Source organism: Triplophysa rosa, linkage group LG9, assembly GCF_024868665.1.
Source record: "Triplophysa rosa linkage group LG9, Trosa_1v2, whole genome shotgun sequence".
Classification (NCBI taxonomy): Eukaryota; Metazoa; Chordata; class Actinopteri; order Cypriniformes; family Nemacheilidae; genus Triplophysa; species Triplophysa rosa.
Genome location: NC_079898.1, coordinates 17,776,170 through 17,801,530, shown reverse-complemented (window position 1 = coordinate 17,801,530; position 25,361 = coordinate 17,776,170). Strand labels below are relative to the sequence as shown.

The following is a 25,361-nucleotide window of genomic DNA, read 5'->3' as shown; positions in this document are numbered from 1 at the left end:
CAGACCCCCGTTGATTGATTGTTTACTCGGGAGCTGAGGGAAAAGAGCATCTCGTTGTTTCCCAAGGTGAGCGTTTTTCCAAACACCTGCTGTTAAATAAGCGGGGCAGACCTCTGGCCGCAGCTCTCCGGCCAGGGGAATACACCAGCTTTGTCTCCATGATGAAGGACTAGAGCTATTTATCCAACCCCCCCATTCTCTAGACGTGTCAGTGGCTATGTGCTTACGCTTGAGTGTTATATATAGACTTCCTCAGCCTCTAAATAGAAATGAAATGGGATTGCCATTGTGTTTTTGTTGGGATGACATCAGAGGAAAAAAATTAGGGATCTGCTTGCTGTGTATTTCATCACCTGCAAAGCCAATGAGGGAGAGCGCCGTGTGCCCGGCGACTGTAAACTGCGCCCAGGTTACTCCACGCTACAGTAGCCAAGAACGCATGCTTCTGTAGATGATTAAATCAATACAATTTTGACAAGACATGTAGGAACATGCCTCTTTATTTCACGCAGTTCCTTCCCCTCCGTCAGGGGGCATTTATCACCCGACCCAGGCGGCGTCATCTAATGGAGATTGTTCTTTAGTCCGCGCTTGATCGAGAGGCAGGATTATGATGCATGTCGATAGTTTGCCGTGGTATTGACAGAGGGACAAAGAGCACAGCCGGCAGCCACTAGCCTGCTTATTCACGACACACAAGGTATCCCCTGTGGACGATTCTCATTGATATCCCATTGATGAATCGGTCCGAAAGCCCGGGTGACTGGCGGCAGTCATTAAGACCCCCGCGAATTCATTCAGTTAGCGATTAACGCCGCGAACGTGTGGTGCGTTTCTCATCTTTATTTACCCTGGCGAAGAGAGCGCGCCTTGGTGTTTGATACGGTAACACGTTCTCTCCGTCCTCCCTCAAGCACTTGATAACACGTCCTTGGGACCTTTATCACAAGCATCTCTTATCAGATCACAAAGGGTTAATGATGAAAGACAGCACTTGAGAAAAGAAGGCAGAGGGATAATGAATATGAAAAGGGGGGCTGCATTGGTAAGAGGAATGAGAGGGGGGCGAGCTAATGACAGGTGTAGCTGTAAATTCTTCATTCTGCATGGGCTGATGGGAAGCACTCGGCTGTGCGTTCGCCTGTGACTTTACAACTAATCCTGTTTGTAAGTTATTATTTATCTTCAGCAAACTTTGTCAAACTTGGGCTTTGTTTTTTTTTCCTCCTGCGATTTCCCTCTTGTGGCTCGCTCTCGCACATGCTCCCCACATAATTTATGACTGCCTCTGGTCCTCGTGACAGATTATTAAAAGTAGAATTAGTTTTTTGCGGCGGATTTTTCCACTGGGAATTGGGAAGGCAGTCCTCTCGGAGGAAGGTCTCTTACGAGGTCTCCATTACTAATAGAAGTTTTTTCCTTTTTTTGATGGGGGTGAGAAGACTAATGATTTGAATTTACTGTAGCGGGCGTCACGTGGTCGGAAAAGCATCAGCAGACGAGACAAGAGGTTAAGTTCTTCCCCGTAGAGAGCTTTATTGGATTGTTTAGCAGCAGAAGGATAATGTTTTTGTCATAGACTGCTGCTGCCGCTGCTGTGCTGAAGTGCAGTAGTGTGGCTTTACAGAATAGAAACGGATAGAGAGAGGAAAAAACTGAACGTGAGCTCTACGTGTAGGCAGACGTAAAAGATGCTTTGTTATGTGCGTGGTGTATAGATGCGAAGTGAAACCCGCACAGCGCCGTTTTTATGTAATTCACCTGGACAAATTCAAAGGTGCGACTTCGAGATTTAGAAACACAATCTGTTTTCTCTTTTGTTCTTTCATTTCCTCTGTCATGCACGCAACGCACAAAAACACAGGATAGAGGGACGCACATGCACGCACACACAAAGTGCTATTTCCATTCACCTGATGGCCGTTTGGAGCTTGTTCTCCCAGCATGCTACTGCAGCATGGGAACCAGAGGGGAGTCACAGCACAGCTGAGAGCCTCGGCTTAATCTTATGCATCATTAAGCACTCAGCGGCAAGCCAGCGCTGTTCATATACATCATCCACGCTTAATAAACATAATGATGACATAAGATGTAATTCTAGATGAATTTTCATTTTATAGGGAAATGGAGAATTCCTGTAGAAAGGAAAAGAAAGAAAAAGTAAATTATCAGGGAAGAACAAAATAAATGATGTTTTTTTCTGCAAGATGAATGGCGGTGTTTGGGGCTTTAGAGCGGGAGAGGAGAGAAGGTGTTATGCAGGAATGAGATGAAGGGGCAGCGGAGGCGACCGGGAAAGGGGGCTGGGTGGGGGGGCGCTGGCCATTTGTACGTTTTAATCGCGGGTGTCTGATAGACAGGCTGAGGGAGTCGGACTGGGACTCATCCATCATGGGCAGTGAAAATCAGTAGTATGAGAGGTAGAGTTTCAGCCCGGGTTGCCTTACAGGGGAGGAAATAGGATTCTGATGAAAGTGTGAGGGGAGAGCAGCCCTAGACACTTGCCGGGGCGGCCGGGGTCAAGGGAATGCAGCAGAGACCCGTGACTGCCGCGCCTGCTCTGAGAGCCGGCCACCCACTATAAGCATGGGCCATGTGATGAGGGGGGAACTCTCCTATTGGGCCCCCCAATAACGTTGCGTCCTGGGCCCTGCAAATTCTTTCGATGAGCTTGGGTGGGACAGATTTTCACACACCCATTTCAGCCAAAAACCACACTCACCCCGATCCCAGCCCTGCGCCACAAAATAGCACGCCCCGTGGCACAGGAGCGAGTGGGACCCATGAATAAATGCAAACGGGAGGGAGATGAATCGCCCTTTGAAATTAGTGAGCACTTTGAATTCCAACGGAGTGGGCCGGGCAAACTACTTCCCCTCTATCAGTGACTCTTGACACGGGTAGATAACGGCGCAGAACGAGCATCTACAAATCAAAGCGTAATTACGACTGCTGGCGTCCCATAAACGTTCTAGTCAAGATGGCCGCTCGGAGCTGTGCACTGTTTGTACAGCTGTGTGAGCCCGAGCTTCAGATGCGGTAGAGATGAAACGCCAGCAAGTGCACAGTTGCATGTCTGCCAAAAGGCTGAGAAAGTGGAATGCTCTGCTTCTGTCTAATGACTAACTAGAGCAGATCAGCCCAAACACAACATCCCTTACGCAGTGCTGTGAAACATGGTGAAATTATTTTCCAGGTTTCTTTTTTTGGATGCGGTAAACAATCAGGGGATGTCTTTTCTCCTTTTTTTTTTATCAGAGCATAGCTAACAAAGTCGTTCTTTTTATTACAGGTTTTGCAGAACATGTACTGTATATTTAGAAAAACACAAACTCTGTAGCTTGAAATAAGAAAAATGTACCATGTAGTAAATGTAGATGAAAGCTTTATGTGGTGTGATTGTGAATTGAGAAAATATACACTGTTTAGCACGCCTCTGTAGTGCCAGGATGTGTCCCAATAAACTTGCTGCCAATGCTCAACTGGATCTCTTCCCAGAATGCGAGGACTTGTTAATATGGCCTTGTAGAGTTTTCCAAATTTCCGAATTCACTATTTGCATAAATCATACGAGTGCAAAAAGACAAAGAAATGAATGACCAAATACCAAACATTTCATATGAAGATGAGCTGCATGCATCCACACAGGCGCTTAAATAGTCATGTTGCAAATATTATTCAGAGCATTTACTTAAATAATAAAAGTGATTCTTCCTCCGTTCATTTCCATGCTTGTAAGGTGATGTCATTATATATGTAGCACCTGTTATGAAATATTCCGACAGTCCACCATTGACCTTCATTTTGTGCTTTGTAACTCAGCGATAATGTCTGTACTTCTGACATAATCTTTCTCTCGTGAAGTATAGAACTCTCAAGCATAGCTGAGCTGCTCCTGGTACCGCTAGCGTATTACATCTTGTTTCTCCGACTATTAAAAGTGTCAGCGCTTGTCTTTTGTTGCTTTTATATGGTGTTATTAACGGCACAATGCTAACCGCCCTGAATGTACATCTAATTAAAACCCCCGAACAGTTACGGCGAGGAATGAATCCAAAAGATAGGATATAATCATAGCAAATAATGTGTTTTTTTTCTAGTGCTATTGGAGACGGGGTTGTAATGGGCTATCTGTATTCATACTGTGGGTTGTGAACCCACCCAGTGATTGTTATAGACCGCTATTAAAGTTGTGAGCTCCTGTGGCAGCTTTTATCACGGCTAGCTTTCTTATTTTAACGCCTATTTTAATTTATTATAGGTTCATTGGATTTGTTATTTGGGACTAAGGTTAATTTATTGACACTCTTCTTAGCAATAACCTTTATTTTCTGATATACTATTCAAATACCGATAAACTTTACCAGTTAGACTACCTTTAGCTTACAGAGCGTTGTGTTAGCAGTTTCAAGGTCATGGGTTTAAATCTCAGGGAATGCGTAGACGTGTATCATTTCTTTGCACAAACATTTTCTTTGTCAAATTTAGTGTAATGTTGTATGTGGCCCATTTGCCTCATTTGATTATGAGCGGTGACCAGGTGTGACTTGTAGGAGTGTTGAGGGAATGTTAACATTTTAGCCAAGTTAGTCTTCTCACCAGTTCAAATTTGAAAATCGTGTATATATTTTCAGACCATGCGATTTAGATGACAGTCAGTGGGGTGGTATAAATACATCTTTCTGCCGTAATGCATTTTTGTCTGGTCGGCTGGGGTCTCGGCCCCCCGTTCCCCCTCATTCCTGCCCTTTGACACAATCATCTCCCATACCCGAGCCCGCTGGCCTGCATTCAAGCCCCCTGTCTTAACCTGAAGAATTATGTGTGCAGATAATTAGCTCTTATAGGTACACTTTCCATTGCTTCACTTCACTAAGCACATCATCTTCCTACCCTCTTTATTGTTTGCTTTGCTTTGTCAGATCGATGTCTTGCTACTGCGTAAGTAGCAGTCATATCTAAAGCAACATAAATCACAACAAGGTTCCCTGTCGCACCAGTCACCGTGCACTCTGTCTGAAAACGGTAGGGAGCTTCCTATTTTTTTGGATGTCTGAGTATCACTTCGCTCACCCTTTCAGTGCTATCTGTATCTGTGTGGTGCTGTGCTCACTGGTCTTTTGCCATGTAAAATGGAATGTGATTACACAGCGCTTCGCTTTGGCTCTCAGACGCTGTCAGAACACCGGCGTTTGCGTCGGATCCCTCTCCGCCCATACCATAATATCCCCCTGCTCCCTTTGAGTCGGGGCAGACTGTTGAGGGGGAACTTATCCGATTATTCCCTATCTGGTGCCTTGGTGAGGAGAGGCAGGGTGGGCAGCGTTTCTCCCACCATTACTGCCAAGCCCTGTGATCATGCCCCACTAATGAATGCGCAAATGCAAATAGCCCTTCCCTGTAAAAGTTGACATTGTCTCCTGTGATAAATTTTCTGCTGAGGTAAGAGACAATTTAGAGTGGAATTACAAGCAGGCTCTTTGTCACTCTTCGGGTCCATTTACATCCGTAATTAGCTGTAATTCCACTGCACCCATTAGAGAGAGAGAGAGAGAGAGAGAGAGAGAGAGAGTCGCCAGTAAAACAGATAAGCAGTAAAACGGGGTGAGAGAGGGGAAAAGAGGAGCGGCAGATCTCTTGATGCTTAGCACAGCGCCGTCAGCTGGTGATTTATATGCGCCCGTACGCGGCTGTCGCCACGCCAATGGGTGTAAACATTGATTAGGAGCAGGAAATGAGGCACACACTTTGTCCTCTGTGTCAGGGTCTCTGGGTCACCGAAAAGGAAGACTCGTGGTCTTAATGTGCATGCTCCTCAACACCTGAGCGCATTTTAGAGGGTGGCGTTAGATACGCCTCTCAAGCATTACCCAAACAAACACATGACATTGTGCCACAGAGCTGCTTGAGTGACAAGCTCAGACTTGTCACCGAGTGTCTCTCAGGCCTGTGACATGTAGATGGCCGCTTTCACCGGGTGACAATGATGTGCTTTGCGTCAGCTGGAAAGCAAATGTGGATTGATGGAAAGCTTTGAATGAGACTCAGAGGGTCATTTGCGTTATGTATCACCTTTTGGGATCTGACAAGGCAAACTTTTTTTGTTACAGTGTAATCAATGTAAACCTCACCTTGCTCTTTTTAAACTGCTTAAAAGTATTTTTACCACTTCATTTTGTGTATTTGTTTATACATTATATATATATATATATATATATATACATTTCAACCTGATCTCACAGGAATTCAAAACTATTTTTGAGGTGGCTATTTTGTATGAATTTGTACGTTGTGAATCGTACAAAAACGTACGATTACTATAGGAAAAAAGCACTACTGAAGCCCCGCCCCTAACCCTGCCCCTAAACCTAAAGTCACTTGCGCAAAAGCAAATCGTACTAAAATGTACAATTGAGATCGTGCAAATGCATACGAATTCGCCAAAATTAGCCACCTCGTACAATAGTTATGTTTTTGCTATGAGATGTTTTATGTTGTACATTTATGTAATGGTTTCCTCTCAAAATATCTGATGATGGCTTTATCTGGAAGGACACCAAATATTTGTCCTTCTCCCTGCCGTGCCAGGGGACCAAATAATCTGCAATAAAGGTTAAACATCTACTTCCATACTTCCTTAGTGCATTCTAATTATCGATCACGGTCAATTCCCCATATCCAGTCTTAAAAAGAAGTGAAACACCTACTGATACTACTTTGGCCAAATTTATCTATTCAAAAAAATTATTTCCTAGTAAGCAAAATCAACAGCATGTTTTTTCCCATAAAGTTAATGTCAATCAGTGCCCTTTTATTGACCACTGGCTTGACCTCCAGTCCCAACCTGTGGTGGAGATTTTTACCCAAGTGCTTTTGTAATGGTCTTAAAATAATTATTTGAATTCCCAAAATATTGTTTGTTTGCATGTTAGCTATATTGGCAGAATCCACACTTCTAGATTTGAAAAGGGTGCCATTTGCGTATACTGTACGTCTACCTCTGCTTTCTCGGTAGTAGCAGTTCCCCCCTCTCTCTCTTTTCCACCAGTGCTGTTTCATTCCCCATGTACCTTCTGGTCTGTTACCCTGGTGCTGTAAAACATAGATGCCTGAATTGTGCATTAGGGCATCGTGATTACATCCATCAATCATGTCAGAGATTTTGGAAATGATGGTTTAATGTACCTTTTTAACTACATGTAACTTTGTTGCTGCCTCTGTACATATTTCGCGCCATCGATGTGAAATGCGCGAGAAGGAAGGGTGGAAAAGAGAGCAAAAACCCATTGTGTTTTTTCCCTGTCATTAAGCTGTGCCTGGGAGATGATGTGGAAGCCGTATGTGGTCCAGGGGAAGTATTTATGGCCCTGCTTGAATCTGGTTGGGCTTCGCTGATAGCTGAGATAATGTGAGCGAATGGGATGCAGCGAGCTGTTCTAATGGCACCAACAAGACATGCGAACAGCCAGGATAAATAAATGTTAGCCATTTTCTCTACTCCACGCCATTTGCATGTTCCATCATTAGAGCTGCTTAAATAGTTGCGATAATAAAATAATAATAAAAGTAACGGTTGCGTTTTGAAAGCGGAAAACGGCTCTTTAAATTTTCTTAATACATTTAATGCAAAGGCTCTGTGTTTCAATTGAATGGTGAAGTTGTGTTCGCTTGAAGATAGCGGCAGCTTTAATTTTAATTTGTTTTAATTCTGACACTTATGCTCCACTGGCTTTTCTTGTGAAATGGGGATGAATACAAACAAGATTTCACTTCATTAAACAGCAACAAACTGTACGGAAATTGCACTTACTTATGGAAATGGATTTTAAGCATGCAAAGCATTACTTGCTCGGTCTACGCTGAAATTTGAAAAACATTACAGGGTGAGCCTATTAGCTCTGACAGATTTGAGCACAATTACAGAATGGGGAGATCAAGGTACTGCTAAACCCGTGATGATAAAAAGTGACAAGCTATTAGGGAAGTATATTGACCTTAAAGAGCACTTAATTTAATAAACCACAGTTTGCACAGGTGGCATTACTCTGAGACTGGCATAAGAAAAGACAGTGATAGAAATATCACGCTGCCAACCTAGCACACGGAGGTTTGTTTTGCACACTCTCCGGTGTGAATATATTATTTGTGCGCTTTTATGTGCTTGTGCATTTCTACATATCTATACACTGATTATGCATTGATCAAAGAGAAATGTGTGTTTTATTGACATAGTTTAAAACAATTAATTGTGTAACGTGATTTGTATTGTGCAATAATCTCATAGTTTTTTTGGTGTTTTTTTTTAAAGCCGTATAAGAATAACATGGTTCGATTTCTCTAGTTCATTATTTGAAGGATTGTATAATCGTTCTGACTTATTTACTGGTGTGAGTGACTCTGGTCCTGTTGGCGAACTTGAATGTTATCTGTATTTTCAGTGCCGCTGGGAATTAACTGGATTTGTTTACAAAAGACCTTTCTTCCTGAATCGGCTGTTAAAGGGCATATGGTGGTGGTACTGTTCACTTATTTACCCCAGGTAGGAGGTAAGGCTAATAAAAATATAAGCCATTTTTACATTTTTAAAGATTGTACTTATAGCTTGCTTAGCTAGTTATAATTGCCTGTGATCCTAAAATATTTTTTTCATTATTATTCAATGATTACCTTTTGTACCTTTGTACCAATATTTAAAAAACATACTGTATAAATATGAAGAATTTAAAAATAAGGTCTTTAAAGGCACAATTTACAGATTCAGACCCTTAGTACTGGCCTGTTAACTTCCCAAACCCATACCACACCATCCTCCTCCAGCTTCTTTTAGTCGAATGATGTCAGGAGGTCCAACACGACTCTTCCCCGATCCTTTGTGACGTCAGCAGACGGGTCGGGAATAAAGCAGTCTCCACCAGCTCTTTTTTCCTCCTCTCGTGTCATCTTGTGCTCGGTCTAATCTCCCGAGCATCTGAGGCCCAAATGCCGCTGGAAATGAATAGAAACTTCAGCCGTATTGTTTATGTGCCGCTCAGTGTGACCGCTCTTTGTGTCCCCCACCTTGTTTTGTTTTTCATGCTACTTAACAGTGACATTGAATTCCATGTGTGTTTATCTGTCTTCAGTGCGTTAATCTGTTTGCATTACTGCCGGTATTCTGGTAGTCCCATTATATATTAGAAAAGCAATTATCACTTCATTAAACATAAAAGGTGTTAACACAAGTCATAAGACTAAGCCATCTGTTGAGTTATCTTCTCTGTGTGTTTCTGATGCTATCCGCTAAACAACGCTTCTCACCAATTAAGGTTATACTTGGTAATTTAACTTTGAAAATGGGAAGTGTTCTGTTACCCCTCTAATAATAGCAATGCATATGGTGGTTATTTAGAGTTTTTAATGAGAGAGATGGCCTCTTCAATTTATCTTTGAGATCTGGAAAAGGCAGATTGGACCCCGAGGACTCAATTCACCTGAGCATATGTTAGAATCAGAGGCATTTTTTGCATGTGGTGGCAGACGCCAAAACATTTTTTGGCCTATTTTCGTATTCAGCTGTGGGATTGTATGACAGCATGATTTCATTTTTTCCTTTATATCCGTTGCTCCTTCTGCACCGTATGATAATTGTTTTCAAGGTCAAAACGTGTTCGTAAAATTGCTGTGAATTTATTAGAGTAACCAAGCTGGTGTATTTTATAAGGAGTTACTTTGTCACCTCTATATTTGGATTAAGTTGATTTGCTGTTTTCGAAACGCTTCGAAAAAAAACGAATCGTCACACGTGAACGCTATGAAGTATAGGCCACTTGTACTTCATTTTAAGTGCAGCGCTGATATGTCAAAAAGCCTGTCATCAACTTAACCTCATCTCACTCCGTAAAATCAATAAATCAGTGCTATAATTGGGCTGCTTTAACATGTTTTCTGTTTTGAATCACACGCTGGGGTAATTTGAAACTTAGCAGTCATAAGCTAACATCTTGAATTATGTGACATTTAGGCGTCTTAAATCTGAAATGGAAGCATTAAGACGGATAAATGTGTCGGAAAATCAACTGGATTTGAAGCCGAATGCTTATTTTTCATGCTTCTCAGTTCATGTAGTTTAACACATTTTATCCGGTCGGAGCCGTCTGTATATCTGAACAAGATTTGTGCCAATTTAGTTTTAAAGATGATGTTATCTCTTTAGCTGTGCACATCCTACTGATTTAGAGATTTAACAGCTTAAAAGCGCCTACCTACTCCCGACAAAAGAGTGATGTGTTTGGCTTAGGATCATAAGGACCAGCAAAATAAGAACTTAAAATACAGATATAAATGATCATAAAATAAAATGAAATTAAACGGATGGTTCACCCAAAAATAACAATTCTGTCATCATTTACTCACATTCGAGTTGTTCCAAATCTATAGATTCTTAAATATAAGAATGCTTACAGTTCTGGGACACCATTGACTACCATAGAAGGAGAAAGAAGATATTTTGAAGAATGTAGGAGTTCTGGGGCACTTTTGACTTCGATTGTAATTCTTCCTACAATGGTAGTCAGTGGGGTCCAAGAACTGTTTGGTTACAAGCATTTGTCCAAATATATTTCTCTTTGTTTAACCAAACGAAGAAATTTATGCAGGTTTGGAACAACTAGAGAGTGAGTAATTCATGACATAATTTTCATTTTTGGGTGAACTGTCTCTTTAAATTTAAATGCAAAACACAATTTGGTTAGAAAATATTTTAACCATGTTTTTTTTTTGGCTTTATTTTGGTTTGTTTACATGTATGCACTGCTAAAGGAAAGTGTCTCTAGTTATAAAAATAGTTTAGTCATTATAGGCTAGTATTCATGAATGCCAGATTGCAATTGTTTAGCTAATCTTTACTTCTCAAAAATTCAGTTGTTCTGTGATTTTAGGGAAAAGTCCACCTCAGACTGCGAACAGAGAGGTTTTCTCTCAGTGTATTGACAGCTCAGATGGGAAGCTGGCAGAGGAAATGGCCTCATTTGTTTCCTATGGCTCGGTAATGGCAAATCACCTCTTAGGGGCAGTCAATTGACAGACTCCAATCCTAGTGCGCAAACATCCATGAGGATTTTATTGGTTTCCTCCTCAACTCCTCCACCTAATGTGGTTAGCCCAATGAGGCCCAAAAGTTGTAAAGGTATTACAGAAAAAAATCAATCACTCGCTGTCCGGCCGAGTTCTGTTGTAGGATGGATCGTTTAAATGAGGACATCAATCAGACTTGTTGTGTTATGTTTATTCTAGTAATAAATGCAAGGTTTGGTGATGTCACAGGTTTTAAAAGAAAAAATGGAAGACAACAACAACACTGAAAAGAATACATCTTGTCTGTTGCTATTTTAATGTTGACGGAAGATGGATTTTTCTAATCCGTTTAAGTACACAGTAGCTCTTGACATCCATCATTCTCTCTTAAGCTCCCGTGTAAAGAAAAAAGATGAAAGTTTGGTTTTTCAAATCTTCTCCTTTGTCTTAATGAACAGGTGTCTACATAACACAGCCCACTTCACAGATGGCTATATAATTAGCATTCATTATGGCAGCCTTGCCAAGGCCAAGATCTGTGTGGCCAGGAAGACTTGCTAACCTCCTCACCTTCAAGCAGACCCTTCACGGTGGGAGTCTGACACTTCTTTTTTTCCTGGGTCCGCCAAGAATGGGGCCCTTTCAAAAAGTGTCTTTTTAATGCTTGAGCATTACTGAGACACAAGGTTAAATTCCAAGGAGGTGAGGGTCTTGTTTAGAGAATTAAAACATGGTGCTGTAGCTTAAAAACATTTCTCTTAATGTGCATCCGTCTCTCTTGCAGTAATAATTTTTAGCCACTTATGCAAGTACCATGCGTTCAAGCCGTCACACTATCTCCCGGACCAACATCCCATCTCGTAGAGCTTAAAACAATACAGTTTACCCCTGTAGTCACGGTAGTGGCAGCAGTGGTCAGGTCATTTCTCGAGCATGTCAAGTTTCATGCCTGACTGCCTCCGTTGTGGGGCGAGGGGGGTGGGCCAGAGTGCATGGCGCAGGAGTAGGCCTATAATTTTCTCCACTTAGAAATGAATTCCATCTAATCTCATTTCACCATGTCAAACGGCAGCGTGACATGCTGTTTTCCTCAGTAACATTTGGTTATTCTGCAGCAGTCGACTGCCCTGCTGATGCAGGCTGACACCCTCTGGTTATTAAAAACTGTTTGCACTTTGCGATATTGCATGATGCGGGTTAAATGCAGAGCAATAGAGAGACTAAATAAACCCTCTCTGTTTTTTAGTTTCACGAGCTGATGTCTCATGCTGGTACAGTAGCTTGTCTGTTTTTTGAGGTTTGCTTGCTGTCAGTGGACAATACAGTACATGGCTAATTTATTTTGTATTCTTGGTGTCTTAGTGTTTGTTCTTTAATTTAAATGTGTTTTATTAATTCACCTTTTAAAATTATTATTTATTTGAGTAATTACATTTTTTAAATGAATAATTAAAATTCAGTTTATTTAGGTGTGATCATTTAAAAAACATTTATTATTATTTTCATTATTGCTTTGTTTGTTACTTGAAAAGGTGAATTACAATGCAAAAACTACTCAATAACTCCACTTACACAATACCAGTAGTTAAGATGTTAATTAGAAATTATTTAGTGTCACCTCTTTGTTTTTGCTGAATTTTACAATTTAAACAAAGCAGTTACAGTATTTTTTATTTACATCTAGGCACAAAGGAAAAACATATATTGTAAATACCTGGACATAGTTATTTTTACAGTTTATTTTGTTCATCATTTTAAGAGCATACTTTTTGGGCACTGTAAGTTCAGACATGTATTGAAATAGATATTCTGCATTTAGCAGTAAATGCCAAACGCACAATCTTCCATCCTGAGTGCCGACACACACACGCACACACACTGAAGCTTTTTCCTTCACCTCACAATAAAGAAGTGCACATTTAGGAGATGGAGTTGCAGTTATTTGCAGGGCTAATGTATTATTCTGTTCAAGTAATGATCAGGTAGTGTTAGATGAATGCGAGGTGTTCAGCTCCATTACTGGCCGCACATCAGTGAGGCATTATTACATTATCACTGCTCCTTAGCAGGAGATTGGCTGTGTGACCAGGTTCTGAATACACTCATACTGCTCGGGCTGGCATAAATTGCAGATTGGCTCATTGCTTTCAATGATAAAAAGTAAGAATTGCTAGTAAAAAGAACATGGACTCGGCAGCCGCCTTGCAGTTGTTTGTCAACTAAACATGTTGGTGCACAAGAGAAGGGATGTTCAACACAAGCACAGACTTGAAGATTTAAAGAGATTTAGACTACCTGAATGTCAGAGATTTGTTTTTCATCTGATATGAAAAATACAGGCGTTTTTGAGTGTTCTGTATAAGAAGCCAAAACACGATGAACGGTATTAAAAATAATTGTGTATTTTTGGCTTTTTTGGCTTTTCTCAGTCATGTGGATGGCTTGCTAATTGCTTTTATTTACTCATTCTTAGTCTGGCACACTAGACCCTGGATAATCCTTAAGAGGGAAGGAAATCATTAAAGCAAATTAGACTGTAAATATTCTAAAGAGCATTTGTCTTGAGGATCAATATGTTCTGCTGTTCTTTGCTGGATTCTATAGTGTTTTCGAACCATCATGATGTAGATTATGTGGAGAGTCCCTTTTTCGGTTTACAGATGTTATTGACAGGTTTGATAAGTGATGACTGAACTCCCCTTTATCCTGTTGCAACACTGTAATGAATAAACTCCTTTTGCTCAAAAAGGCCAAATGGAGTTATTGATGTATTCCGCAAGTAAAATACTGATGCAATTAACCCTCATTTTTTGTCTATTTTAGAACAAATAATCATTTATGACACATCTTCTCAATCCAATATTTCCCCTTTTTTGGTTGCCAGTTTGATCATATTAGACTCCATTCATATTAAGGACGGCACTGTACAAGGTGTTCCACTAAATTGGACAATATCACATGTATTCATTTCCTCTTCTTTGTACCTTTTAAGCTTATTTTCACAGGATGAAAGGGAGAGAAGTGTCTTCACTAGATAGGATTTAAAGCCCAATGTAACCAAAGCTCTATTGTCATTTACACAGTCTGGGCCCCTAACCTATTCCCCTGTCATATAGCTGAGGCCTATGAATTTGTGACCCCCCTCCCCACCCCAGATAATAAGTCTTAATGGCAACAAAATGACTCCTCTGTTTCGTTCTGTTGTTATGTTAAAAACAGCTAACCCTAAATGACCACTCTTCCCATCTCAGGCTGGGATGTTTGCCTTGCTTTTGGTGGGCTGCAAGTTGGAGATCCTTCTGTTCCCCATATGGCAACATTGTCTTGGTAATGTGCTACAATGCCCCCCCCTCGGAGCGTGCTGCAGGCCCTGCTGCTAGAGGATAAACTATTGGTTTCACTTTTTCTCTCTCAGAGCCCCTGGAGGCAAGCCTATGGCCTGGGGGACATGCTGCTCCCTGAGCTGGGGGGCTTTCAGCGCGTGGCGCCCCGCCACCCCCGCCGCGGCTGCCGGAGAGAGCCCTTAGCCAACAGAAAAGAGAGAGCGAGGTTTGAAAGGAGGGATGCGTTCTGGGGGGCACTGAAAGGAAAAGGGAACCTTATTGTGTCACGTACGGCGGGAACACGACATACTGCCTTTTTTATATGTACATGTATATCTCTGCAATTTCTATGCATTCTACCTTTAATGCTAGTATAATAATAAAATAATTGTAAACTTTTTCTGCGTAGAATCATCATAACTGAACATGTTAAATTGTGCATCATGCATGATTTTCCTTCATAACTTGTCATTTACTTTCCCCAGTTTTTTTCCAATATGAGAGGTCTTATTAACAATGCATGTTTAATGCTGGTCTTTAAAAGAAAACGTTAAAAAAGTAAAAATCGGGGCGTCACCCTTCAGGCATCATCTCAATCAAGAGCATACATTAGCCCAAATGAATAATGGCACTAACTAAAATAATTAGCAAAGATTTTTAAGACCATTATATTATGTAAATGTGTAATCATAAAAAAGTGCTGCATTTGCAAATATGCATATGATTTCATCTTGACTGCTTTAATTAACCACGTTGTCCTGCCTGAGAGATAATATGATTTATAATGTGTCATTAGCAGACGATGCTCTTTCGTTTGTCTGTTTGTTGAAGTTATCTGTAGTGTCCTCCACTGGATCTGTTGCTTGGCTGTCATATAGTTCTCCGTTAATGGGAAAATTAATTGCCAGCCAAGATTGAGATTGTCATCTCTCAAAGTATAGAAGTCAGTTGTAATGTAAACTAAGTAGAATGGTAATGGCACCCCTGCACATCGTCCCACATCAACAATATCAGACAGTGATAATTAAAAACATTTAAGCTAACTAATGTATTAGGATATTATGTTCTTTAAGATGCAAACTTGATAAAAATGTACTTATTAAACTGTGCTGTCATTTTGAGGCTAACTTAGTCCGACAGTAGAGATGCTTTATGTACTGAGCATACAAATCACGTAATGATTTGACATCTTGTGCTACACGAGACATTGAATTGTTTGCTCTGTAAATTAATCTGACACATTTATTCTGTCATTATCTCGAGTTGAGGGGTAAATGTAGTGTTTGGAGTGTATGTAATTTGCATGTTTGGATGTGTCTAGTTTGGCATAAATTCCATTTTTGCTTATTGTCAGCAGTTGACAAAAAATTGGTGTAAAGGGTCAGTGACAAATAAGGTTGCGTGAGATAGCAAGAAACATTTTTATAAATGTTTTTAAAACATGTTCTTAATGCAATCTTTTTATTTACAATACATCTTACAAATGAAAGATAAAAAATAAATACAAAATATATATTTTTACACAATCATGACAATCCAAAACTTTTCTTGTTTACTTAATTTTACCTGAGCAAATGTCTTTTTAAAATATAAAGTTGACACACAATAATAGGGTATAAAGGGGGTCCTTTGTGTTTTATGGTTTTCTTGTCACTTGTCACAAAATGACTCCCTGCATGTTGATTATTTTGTATTTGTTTGGATTCGTCATATTTGTAATCATTCATATTAATAAGAATATTATCTTTGTTATTATGCTTTACATTTGATTTTGAAAGTATTTTAATTACTAAACAATTTTTATTAGAATCAGTCAATTAATTGTTCTAGAAAATATGAATTGTTTTAAAATGAATGAACTTACTTGCATTTAAATTTTTTACCTAAAAATAAAAACATAAAAGATCCATTATGATAGATGTGTGTAATAAAAAAGAAAAATCAGTAATTAAATGTATCGCAAGGAAGAAATAGTTTTCTTTCTGTTGTTTGTTCTGTTTAAAGACCACTTTAAGTCTCTCTCACTCCAGCGTGTGCATCTGAATATCTGTAAGCACTGCTTTGTAGAGTTACATCATACTAAAAAGAAACTCCACTCATAAAAACTCAAATCTAATTTAAAGTTCACACGAGACTTCAAGAGTTTTTCTTTTGGCCACTTTAAAACTTAAAAAAAAAACCATCTCTGGTTCATCGCTCACAGGACATACCTTTTTCACTCCCCTTTTTGTTCCGTCCCCCCTCTGGGATTGTTTCTACAACACACATTTGTGAATCTTGAATTGATGAAAAAGTAACAAAGGCACTCTGTTGTGGCAGGATGAAGGGCCTTTGAGAACACTGGGCTTATCTGCTCAATAAATATGATGCTTCCTCATACACCAACTCTTTGTCACTGACAAAGAGCAAACAGCTGGTAGATGAAATGCTACATTGCAGCACAGGACAAGAGACATTTTCAGCTTGGCTGACCAGACACCAGCCTTTGAGCTGGATCTAGGAAGGCTGTTTGTTTGACCCAAAGGAGTGGAATGACAGAGAAAGCCTGCAGCACTTTTCTCTTCTATGACTAAGGCCACAAATTATTTTCCAGCGTGAGGTGGTGTTTGTGCTATCTCTCTCATGACCGCATTGCACCTGCTGTGTCCACGGGTGCTTCAACAAAGAGAGCACTTGTTTACTGAACTTCTTTTAACATTAATACTGGTCACTTCAAACACTGATTCGTGCAGATATATTGTCAAAAAGTGCTTTATTGAATAAAAAAAGTGCTTTCTTACTGTATATAATTTTATTTACTATTATATGTCCATCAATATTCCTTTTTAAATTACAGATGTGAACAGACTTTTCCAGGTAGCCTGCATGAGTCTCTTGGTATAAACGGGAAAATCCGGTGGCGTTGATTTATGATCCAGGGCACTCACAAATTGACTTATATGCAAGAGATGTAAATGGGGAAGGCTGTTTGATGGAGACACTCATTTCCTTCTATAAATGTTTTAAATTAACTCAACCCTTGTGGCAGAACAGCACAAGCTTTCTTCCCCCCCACTCTCGCTTTTTTATTTGCAAGATTATCCTCATTATCAGGCAATTTGTTTCATAAACGGAAACATTTCCCTTTGATAGAGTTAGGACGAGGGAGTTTGATTAAGAGGATTCATTTCTGAAAGTAAACCTATGAAATTAGCCAAGGAACGAGCCATGTTAACAATGATGCAGAGCAAAGATGTTTATAATCAGAGCTTTTTGACAGCAGATAGATCACAGTAAAGGTGGAAATAAAGCAACATACGAAAGAATCACAGCTCCACAAAATGATACGATAGTATTCATTTATCAAGTTTGCGGAGCTATTCCATCAGACCGTAGTCAATTACCGTATGAATAGTAAAGATGCATGTGATTCCGGATTCACAAATCTTATTTGCTTTTTGCAGAAAGTGTATTGTTTAGGGAAAAAATATTGTTGACGACTATTTTCTGCAATAAGTAAGTTAACACGCATTTTCACAAAGATGTACAGAACATGTGGTGTATACGTCACATAAGGACTCTTTAAATTTTTTCTTGCGTGATGTAATGTTTTATGACTTATTTAAATTTGACTTATTTTTTAAGTTGCTTCTTAATCTTGCATATCGGAACAAATTGGACAATTTAATTTTAAACTCACCCTGTCTCTCTATCTCTGCCTCTGACTGCACATATCCTTAACTATATGGTTTTCAATTATACCTCTGTGCCAACAGACCCTTCAGACATAAAAGTTATCTACCAGCTCAGAAGCTGTGGCTCATGCCTTCTAATGGCGTGGTGTTAAAACTGTACTAATTAAAGAGAGGAAAAATGGAATATGAAGTCATACATGGTAAAAACACAGAAACCTGACTGCTGTATGATGTGTTTTAAAGCAGGCACCTTCACTGCTTGCTGTTAGAGGGAGGACCCCTGCTGGAGGATGTCGTGCCATCGGGTCTGCTTGTGTTACCTCATGAATCCCATAGCATTTGGCCCTGAAGTAAGAACATTTAAAAGGCTTTTATATTCTGACAATAATTGTATTTAAATTTCTTGATATCTTGGCTGATTGTGATGTGACTGGGTGAGACTGGCAGATTTTTAACACTATCTTACAAGCGTGACAAGCTTTCATTTACAGATCTTGACATTTGCTCTTGTTTTGGACCCATTATCTGAATAATTGCAGGCATGTGAACAGGTGAGCAGCGAGACTGTAAAAAGACTTGAAAATATACACCTGTTGTGATTAAAATGTTGAACACCACAAAATGTGAAAAAGAAATAAATTGAACGCATTTTATCAGATATAACATACTGTACAAACATGGTTATTCAGCATCTCATTTTCACCTCATGTTCTATGTGCGTTTCACTGTTATCCTCTTACAAAAGAACTCTCTTCACGAGTTCATGCAAAATGAATGGGGGGGGGGTATGTACGAACGAAACCTTAGTCCTCTGGGAGGGAATTTGTCTTGCTGTACTTAAGAAGCAGGCCTTGTAAATTATAAGCTTCTAATTTTTGTAATTAAATACCACTTGAATATTTAACACCATTGTTTGGGTCCCCGGCAAAATGTCGTACAATGTCGTTCGGACTATCAAGTGACTATTGTCTCTCAAATTGGGATAAAAAGTAAAGTGCAAGCCAATCCCTTGCTCTTCTCCATAATTTATTTGCATAATTAGCTCTTAATTTTAATTCACTATGCAAATATGTGCCTCTTTTAAATTGCATTAAAATGTGAACTGAGCTCACTGTCAAGGCTAATGTGAATGTATTGTTAAATCGTGATGAGAAATGATAGAGGAAGAAAGCCCGTATAATGGAGAGCAGAATGCGCTCGTAGACCATATATTGGCTATTTAATCTGTTTAGAGAGTGTCCGTTCTACAAATTCAAGAAACTTTCATTTCTGGGAGGCGAACCTGCACCAGCTCTCCTTTTTTAAAATCTTGTTTTAATACACAGGCAAGAAATTTCTAACCTAATTTGCCCGGGGTTGATTTGTGTTGATAGTTGGAGGACTTTATTCTGTATCCATTTCTGTTTGGATGCTCTTATGTCAGTTAAGGGAGTATTTGCTCTCGTTTCTCAAAAGGAAGGGAGGTATGCTTTGAGGACACTTATTTCCTTCTATTATTCAAAGATATCAAGTGGTCAAGCATTGAGCTAACTCTTAGTGGCTTAGCCCACAGTGTAGCCCAATGGTGGCCTTTGTAGGGAAGGGAATACAAACCCTTGGCTAGGACAAAGTGAAGGGAAATTGACCTGCTTGATCCTTTTTGGGGGTGCGGCTTCATCTCTTTCATCTTCTCTTGAGGTCCGTGATCTTGAGGTAGCGCTTAAACAAATTAAATTATGCCCATCAGTAACATGGACAGTCAGATGGACTATCCTCAAGTTAAATTTTTACTTTGTGTGTTTTGTCATTTATTAGAAAACAAGAGTCATTGTTTGAGGGTTGGGTCAAAGGATTGTCTTTAAATTCTGAATTCGATTTGTTGAATTAAAATCATACATGTTGTTTCAGCATTAAGAACGGCACAATTGCAGGATGGCAGTGAGAGAGCAGAGGAGCAGAATAGAAATATGAGACTGACAGGCCTTTAGGCCGAGGAAGTAGCCAAAAGGGACAAATTAGCTTTAAACAATAGGGGATCTCTTCCACTGGGGGATAATTAAATGTTTTCTTCATCAAAGCCAAGACAGTTTGCAAGCTGCTCATTTTGTAATCCTATCATGTTTGCCCCTGAGATATGCATTTTGAATTTTCTTCCCCCTCTCTTCTTTAGGTTAGTCACTATCTCCATTGATGGCAATTCCATTTAATAACACTGTCGGGGGTGTTAATTATGCTGAGGGCTCAGGCCAGCCTGTCTCAGGCTGCTGCTAATGCTGTGCCCTATGTTGAGTCTGTGGGACTCCAGCCTGCTGGATCAACACAAACAAAGACCTTTTTCGCATTTTCAGGTGAGCTGCAGAGAGACTGCCAGATACCCTCGGTTGTGGGGATGGTTTTCTGTGGCAATGAAGAGATTTTTCGAAGAGCTTCCAACTTTATTCATTTTAAAGTGAGACACATTTTCATGTTCCATCGCTGCTGTCCTTCTGAAACCTTGTACCTCCATGTTTCGTGATTTTTATTTATATTTGCCATAAATCATTATTATTAGTCACCCTTTATGTTTGACACTGGGTTTTGCAAATATTTAACCAATAAAAAGTATTAAGAATCGCTTGTCAACTTTGATAACACAGTATTTAATCATTTAAAAAGTCCAGAGGTTTTTTCCATTTCCTGAAAGACTGCGAATCTGGACATTTGAGGTTTTGAAAGGACAGTGATGATATTTTACGACGTTAAAATGTTTGAATATTTTGCTATGTGTAACAGCACCATGCTGTTTTGCTGTTCTCCTGCCAAGAGATTAAACTTTAATATATCATCGCTGTCGGGCGGAATCCTCGCATCTCCAAAACCATTATTTTCAGGAAATTAAAAAAACTGCATATTTTTTGAGTTATTAAACATTGTATCGTTAAAGTTGGTATTATGCCTTATATTGCTATCATATACTGTTGTGTACCAACATTAACACAACATTTCTCCAAAACCATGTTTAATCGGAGATACAAGGTTTATGACTTGGGAGCAGGGAGATTACGCTGTCATTGATAAGAATGATACGGACACAGACGTCTCTGCTGCCAGCAGTGTTCATCAAAGTCTGCGGTCGCATTGCGTCTTTTGAGACGAGGCTAATGAAAGCTAATGATTGTGGTTACATACATCTTCCTAAACTCTATTTTAAACGTTAGAACTATGAGTGATGCAATACCAAAATAAAAGTTAAACAGGCTGTCTAATATAGGCGGAAATTAATCTGCACGCAAATAAAGTCGGCGGTCGCGTTGAGACTCTTGACAAGAGAAAAGGCTTCAATAGTTAACCAAAGCTAACGACTTTGGTTACATACATCTTCTTAAACTCTATTTTAAAGGATTAAGAACTATAAGTGATGTAATACAAAAAACGATGAGCTGACTAGGCTGTCTAATAGGTGGAAATTAGCCGAATCTGCTCGCAAATTTACCTTCGTGGCTCACGGGCTGCACCGAAGCATTACAGCTATCGATTTTTAACAAAACAGGCCTACTCAAATGCATCTAACCTAACTATTTTCACTCGTTATTGTCTAAAAAACATAATGACATAATGCCGAGAGGCTCCCGCGGAGTGAAGAGGTGGAGTTACGAGACTTCTCAGACAGTTGAAGTGTCTAATGGAGTTAAGAGATTTGCTCTCAAGCTATTTTCAACACTTTAGATTGGTTAATAATTTGTAAAAATACCAGACCCACATGGGGACTGACCAATAGCATCGATTTGTGAAAAAATATGAAATTGACCAAATTTGGACATAGGAGGTTTCCGCCCGACAGCGACGATATGAATATTAGTTTTAATTTTGGGGAAAATGGCGACTGATCACTATTCACAGCTTCTTTGGGGCCGCAAAATGTGCTGTAGATTCAGATCAACACAAACTCTTTTATCATTCAGTAAAATATAATAGGGCTGTCAAACGATTAATCGCGATTAATTGCATCCAGAATAAAAGTTTGTGTTTACATAATATATGTCTGTGTACTGTGCATATTAATTTTGTATTTATAAAGCATACGCATACATGCATATATTTAAGAAAAATATAAAAAATAATAAACATTTATATATAATTTAAAATATGGTAAATATAAATCAATACTGTACGTGTAAATATTTCCTAAATATGTATACATGTATGTGTATGTTTTTATAAATACAAAATTAATACGCACAGTACACAGTAGACATATATGTAAACACAAACTTTTATTCTAAATGTGTTTAATCACGATTATTCGTTTGACAGTTCTAAAATATAACCAATACGTTTATTTTTGTGTGAGAAAATGTAACGCTGCACGACTGTGCACACATGCATATAAATACAACTGATTCTATACATTTAAAAAAGGTGAACGATTAATCTTTTGGCCATAGACTCAAACCTAAACCTGCAGAGATGAGCTCAATGCAACTTTTACTGTTTCTCCTTGTTCCTCAATCTCTCTCTGTCCCATCTGCACATGTAACAGGGACATTCTGTGCCCGCTCTTTCTCTTTGGCCACTGAGCTGTGGATTACATGGTTTGTTGTAGGCCGAGGATCAGAAGGAGGAAGCTGAATAATATTGCCCCTCTCTTTGAGGGAGGCCCACGGTCGGCCGGCTTCAGAATAGCTTTAACAGGATATCTCAGAGGAAACGATGGCTTTTGTCCAGTGCTTTCCAAAAAAGGTTAAGTCAGAAAGAGTTGGGGGTCGCCTTTTAAACAGTCGCTGGAATACAGCTTAAACCCGTGCCCACAGCGTTGCCTATCTAACCTTGTGACACCATCAAACGGCATGCTGGGATGTTCAAATCTTGAATACGTCCCAGTGCACCATGCCGCCTGCCTGGTCCCTGTGGGCATGGCTGAACATTAATACCCTCCTTGAAGCGGAAATTTTTAATGTAACAGAGGGAACAAAATGCATATGGTTAAAATCGATGGATGCATTTTATTAAGCTGTTGGCACTTACTGCTGGTTTTGTAGGAGCTCTTGATTTTGCGAATATCTTTCGGTGGAGGGTCATTCCAGCGTTTGCTTTGGTGGTGCAGATTTTGGCGAGAGGATCCTTGAAGTGGAGGAAAGGATTAGCAAAGATTATCAGTCACAGCGAATAAGCAGAAGTGGAAAAGTATTTCACCTTCCAGGGCCCGTGGTGATATGAATAATCAAACGCTCCCCCAGCACCTTGTACTCCAATGCACACATATATTCACACACACCAACACGTTCGCAGTGCCTCGAATTATCTTTTCCTGGCATGAGAAAGACAATATGTTTTGAGGAATAAAGCCACGCTAAAACAATTGCAGTGCCTTGCCTCGGGGTCTGACACTGACTCTGGGGGATTGCGTTGAGCTCAGGGGCCTGTTTGCTCAACACAATCCGTCCTCTTTTCCCAGAAGGCCTGTCACTGTTCAGATCATTTAAATAGCCATTTCTCTAATGGGAACTGAAGCCTGTCTAGAAGAGCTAGTCTGTGCATGTTTGCTTAACAAAAGGAAGTGTGGCTTTAAAGTCAAGTGTGTTTGTATTATTGTGGGAAACATGTAACTAGAATAGAATAATCAAAATCGTTGTATAGGATTAATTAAATAATGTGATGTAAGACCAATGTTAGCGTATTTTTGTACATTTGAACAGAATAGAATATGAGAAATTGTGGGTACATAGTAGGTTTTAAGCTTTAATGTGGGAAACATTTTTAAGACAAGAATCGCACAGTCCTCCTAATTGTTATTTATAAGAGATTTTAGTGAACACAAAAATTTTAATTATTTACATTTATGCATTTGGCATACACTTTTATCCAAAGCGACTTACATTGCATTGTTTCTGACTATGTGCAATCCACTGGGATCGAACCCATGACCTTGGCATTGCTAGTGCCATGCTCTAACCACTGAGCCACAGGAAAGCTTTAAAAAAATGATCATACTCACTCCCAAGCTGTGACTTACTTTCTTGTGCAGAACACAAGGGAAGATATTTTGAAGAATGTCGGTAACAACATTGACCACCATTAACTTCCATCATATGGACAGAAAACCACTGAGAAATTTCACAAAAAAATCTTCTTTTGTGTTCCACAGAAGAACGAGTCATATATGAGTACATGTGAATAAATGATTTTTATTTTTGGGTGAACTATCCCTTTAAGTACATTGTACAGCCTCAAATTTCATGTTCTAAAATTTTCCATTTCCTTGGAGTGCTTTCCAGCCCCGTCTCATGTTCAATATCATGACAATGACAAATGACAGTTTCTGTTTTACATTTTAATGTGCTTAATTGAAATAGCCATGTAATCTCAGTTTAGATTGGAAGGCGAGTAGTCATTCACAAACCAATATAAAATAAAAACATAACCACATTAGAAAGCCCCAGAGGCAGTTTAATAGACCTGCTACTGCTGCCTGGAGCCCCATATGAATGCGTTTTTAGTTGAAAGGGATATCTGGGAGTACATAAGCTGACAAAATTTATAAAAAGTGAATGTATAATAGCTCTGTCAAGTCTGATGGATTTGTAGGCCATCTGAAGTAGCTGCCTATACCGAATACAATCACACTATAGTTTATGTAAACAGGCAGGACTAAACCCCCCCTTCAATTCACCGGCCGGGCGATGCACAGGCGCCCGGATCAATAATACATTCATCCCTCAGTAAGCAGTGAGACAAAATACATGATGGTTAAAGAGTTCAGTCCATGAATCTGAAACCGCTCGTGAGGCTTTCTCGCAGGGAGTGTGTTTTTCCAGCAGTTTGGCCAAATGCAATCAATGGCAGAATGGGCTTCAGCTCATTGATGATAGCCCGTCATTACAGATTACTTTCTGTGAGTAATGAGACCCCACTAGAGAAGATAATGTGATTCAATAACATGTTAACTGCGCTCACAGGAAGAACCAAATTTCCGTACTTGTGCAATTATAACAACAAAAAAGCTTATCATGGGGTCTGAGTTTTCTTACTGACGTTCATGCATATATAAATTAAAGGGTTTGAATGACCAATAACGTGTCTGTGCAGGACATAACTTCATACAGCTACACCTGTTTCCAGTATGAATATTTCAATCTAATCCGGGTCTTAATTTACGTGGTTGCAACAGAAAAACAGTCGTGCAATGCCAATTAATTAGGTGTGTATAAATATTTTAATGTATGCTGATACAAAAGCAACAACACAAAGATTGGATTTAAAACCACATCCAAGAGAATATTAATAATGCATAGATGTTATGTTTATTATGTTAGCCCTTTACCATTATAGACAAACATACAGCAGATTAAAACAA

General features: G+C 39.5%; 1 protein-coding gene across 1 annotated transcript in view; it reads left to right on the top strand.

Moving 5' to 3' along the window:
- cdhr1a (cadherin-related family member 1a) overlaps window positions 1–25,361 on the top strand; it is a 99,255-nt gene that overhangs the window by 11,424 nt on the left and 62,470 nt on the right. Inside the window, exons 2-3 of the mRNA XM_057342850.1 lie at window positions 18,293–18,399; window positions 20,199–20,376. Coding sequence (XP_057198833.1) covers window positions 20,259–20,376 — 118 coding nt within the window. The 5' untranslated portion in view covers window positions 18,293–18,399; window positions 20,199–20,258. The remainder of the gene's footprint in view (window positions 1–18,292; window positions 18,400–20,198; window positions 20,377–25,361) is intronic.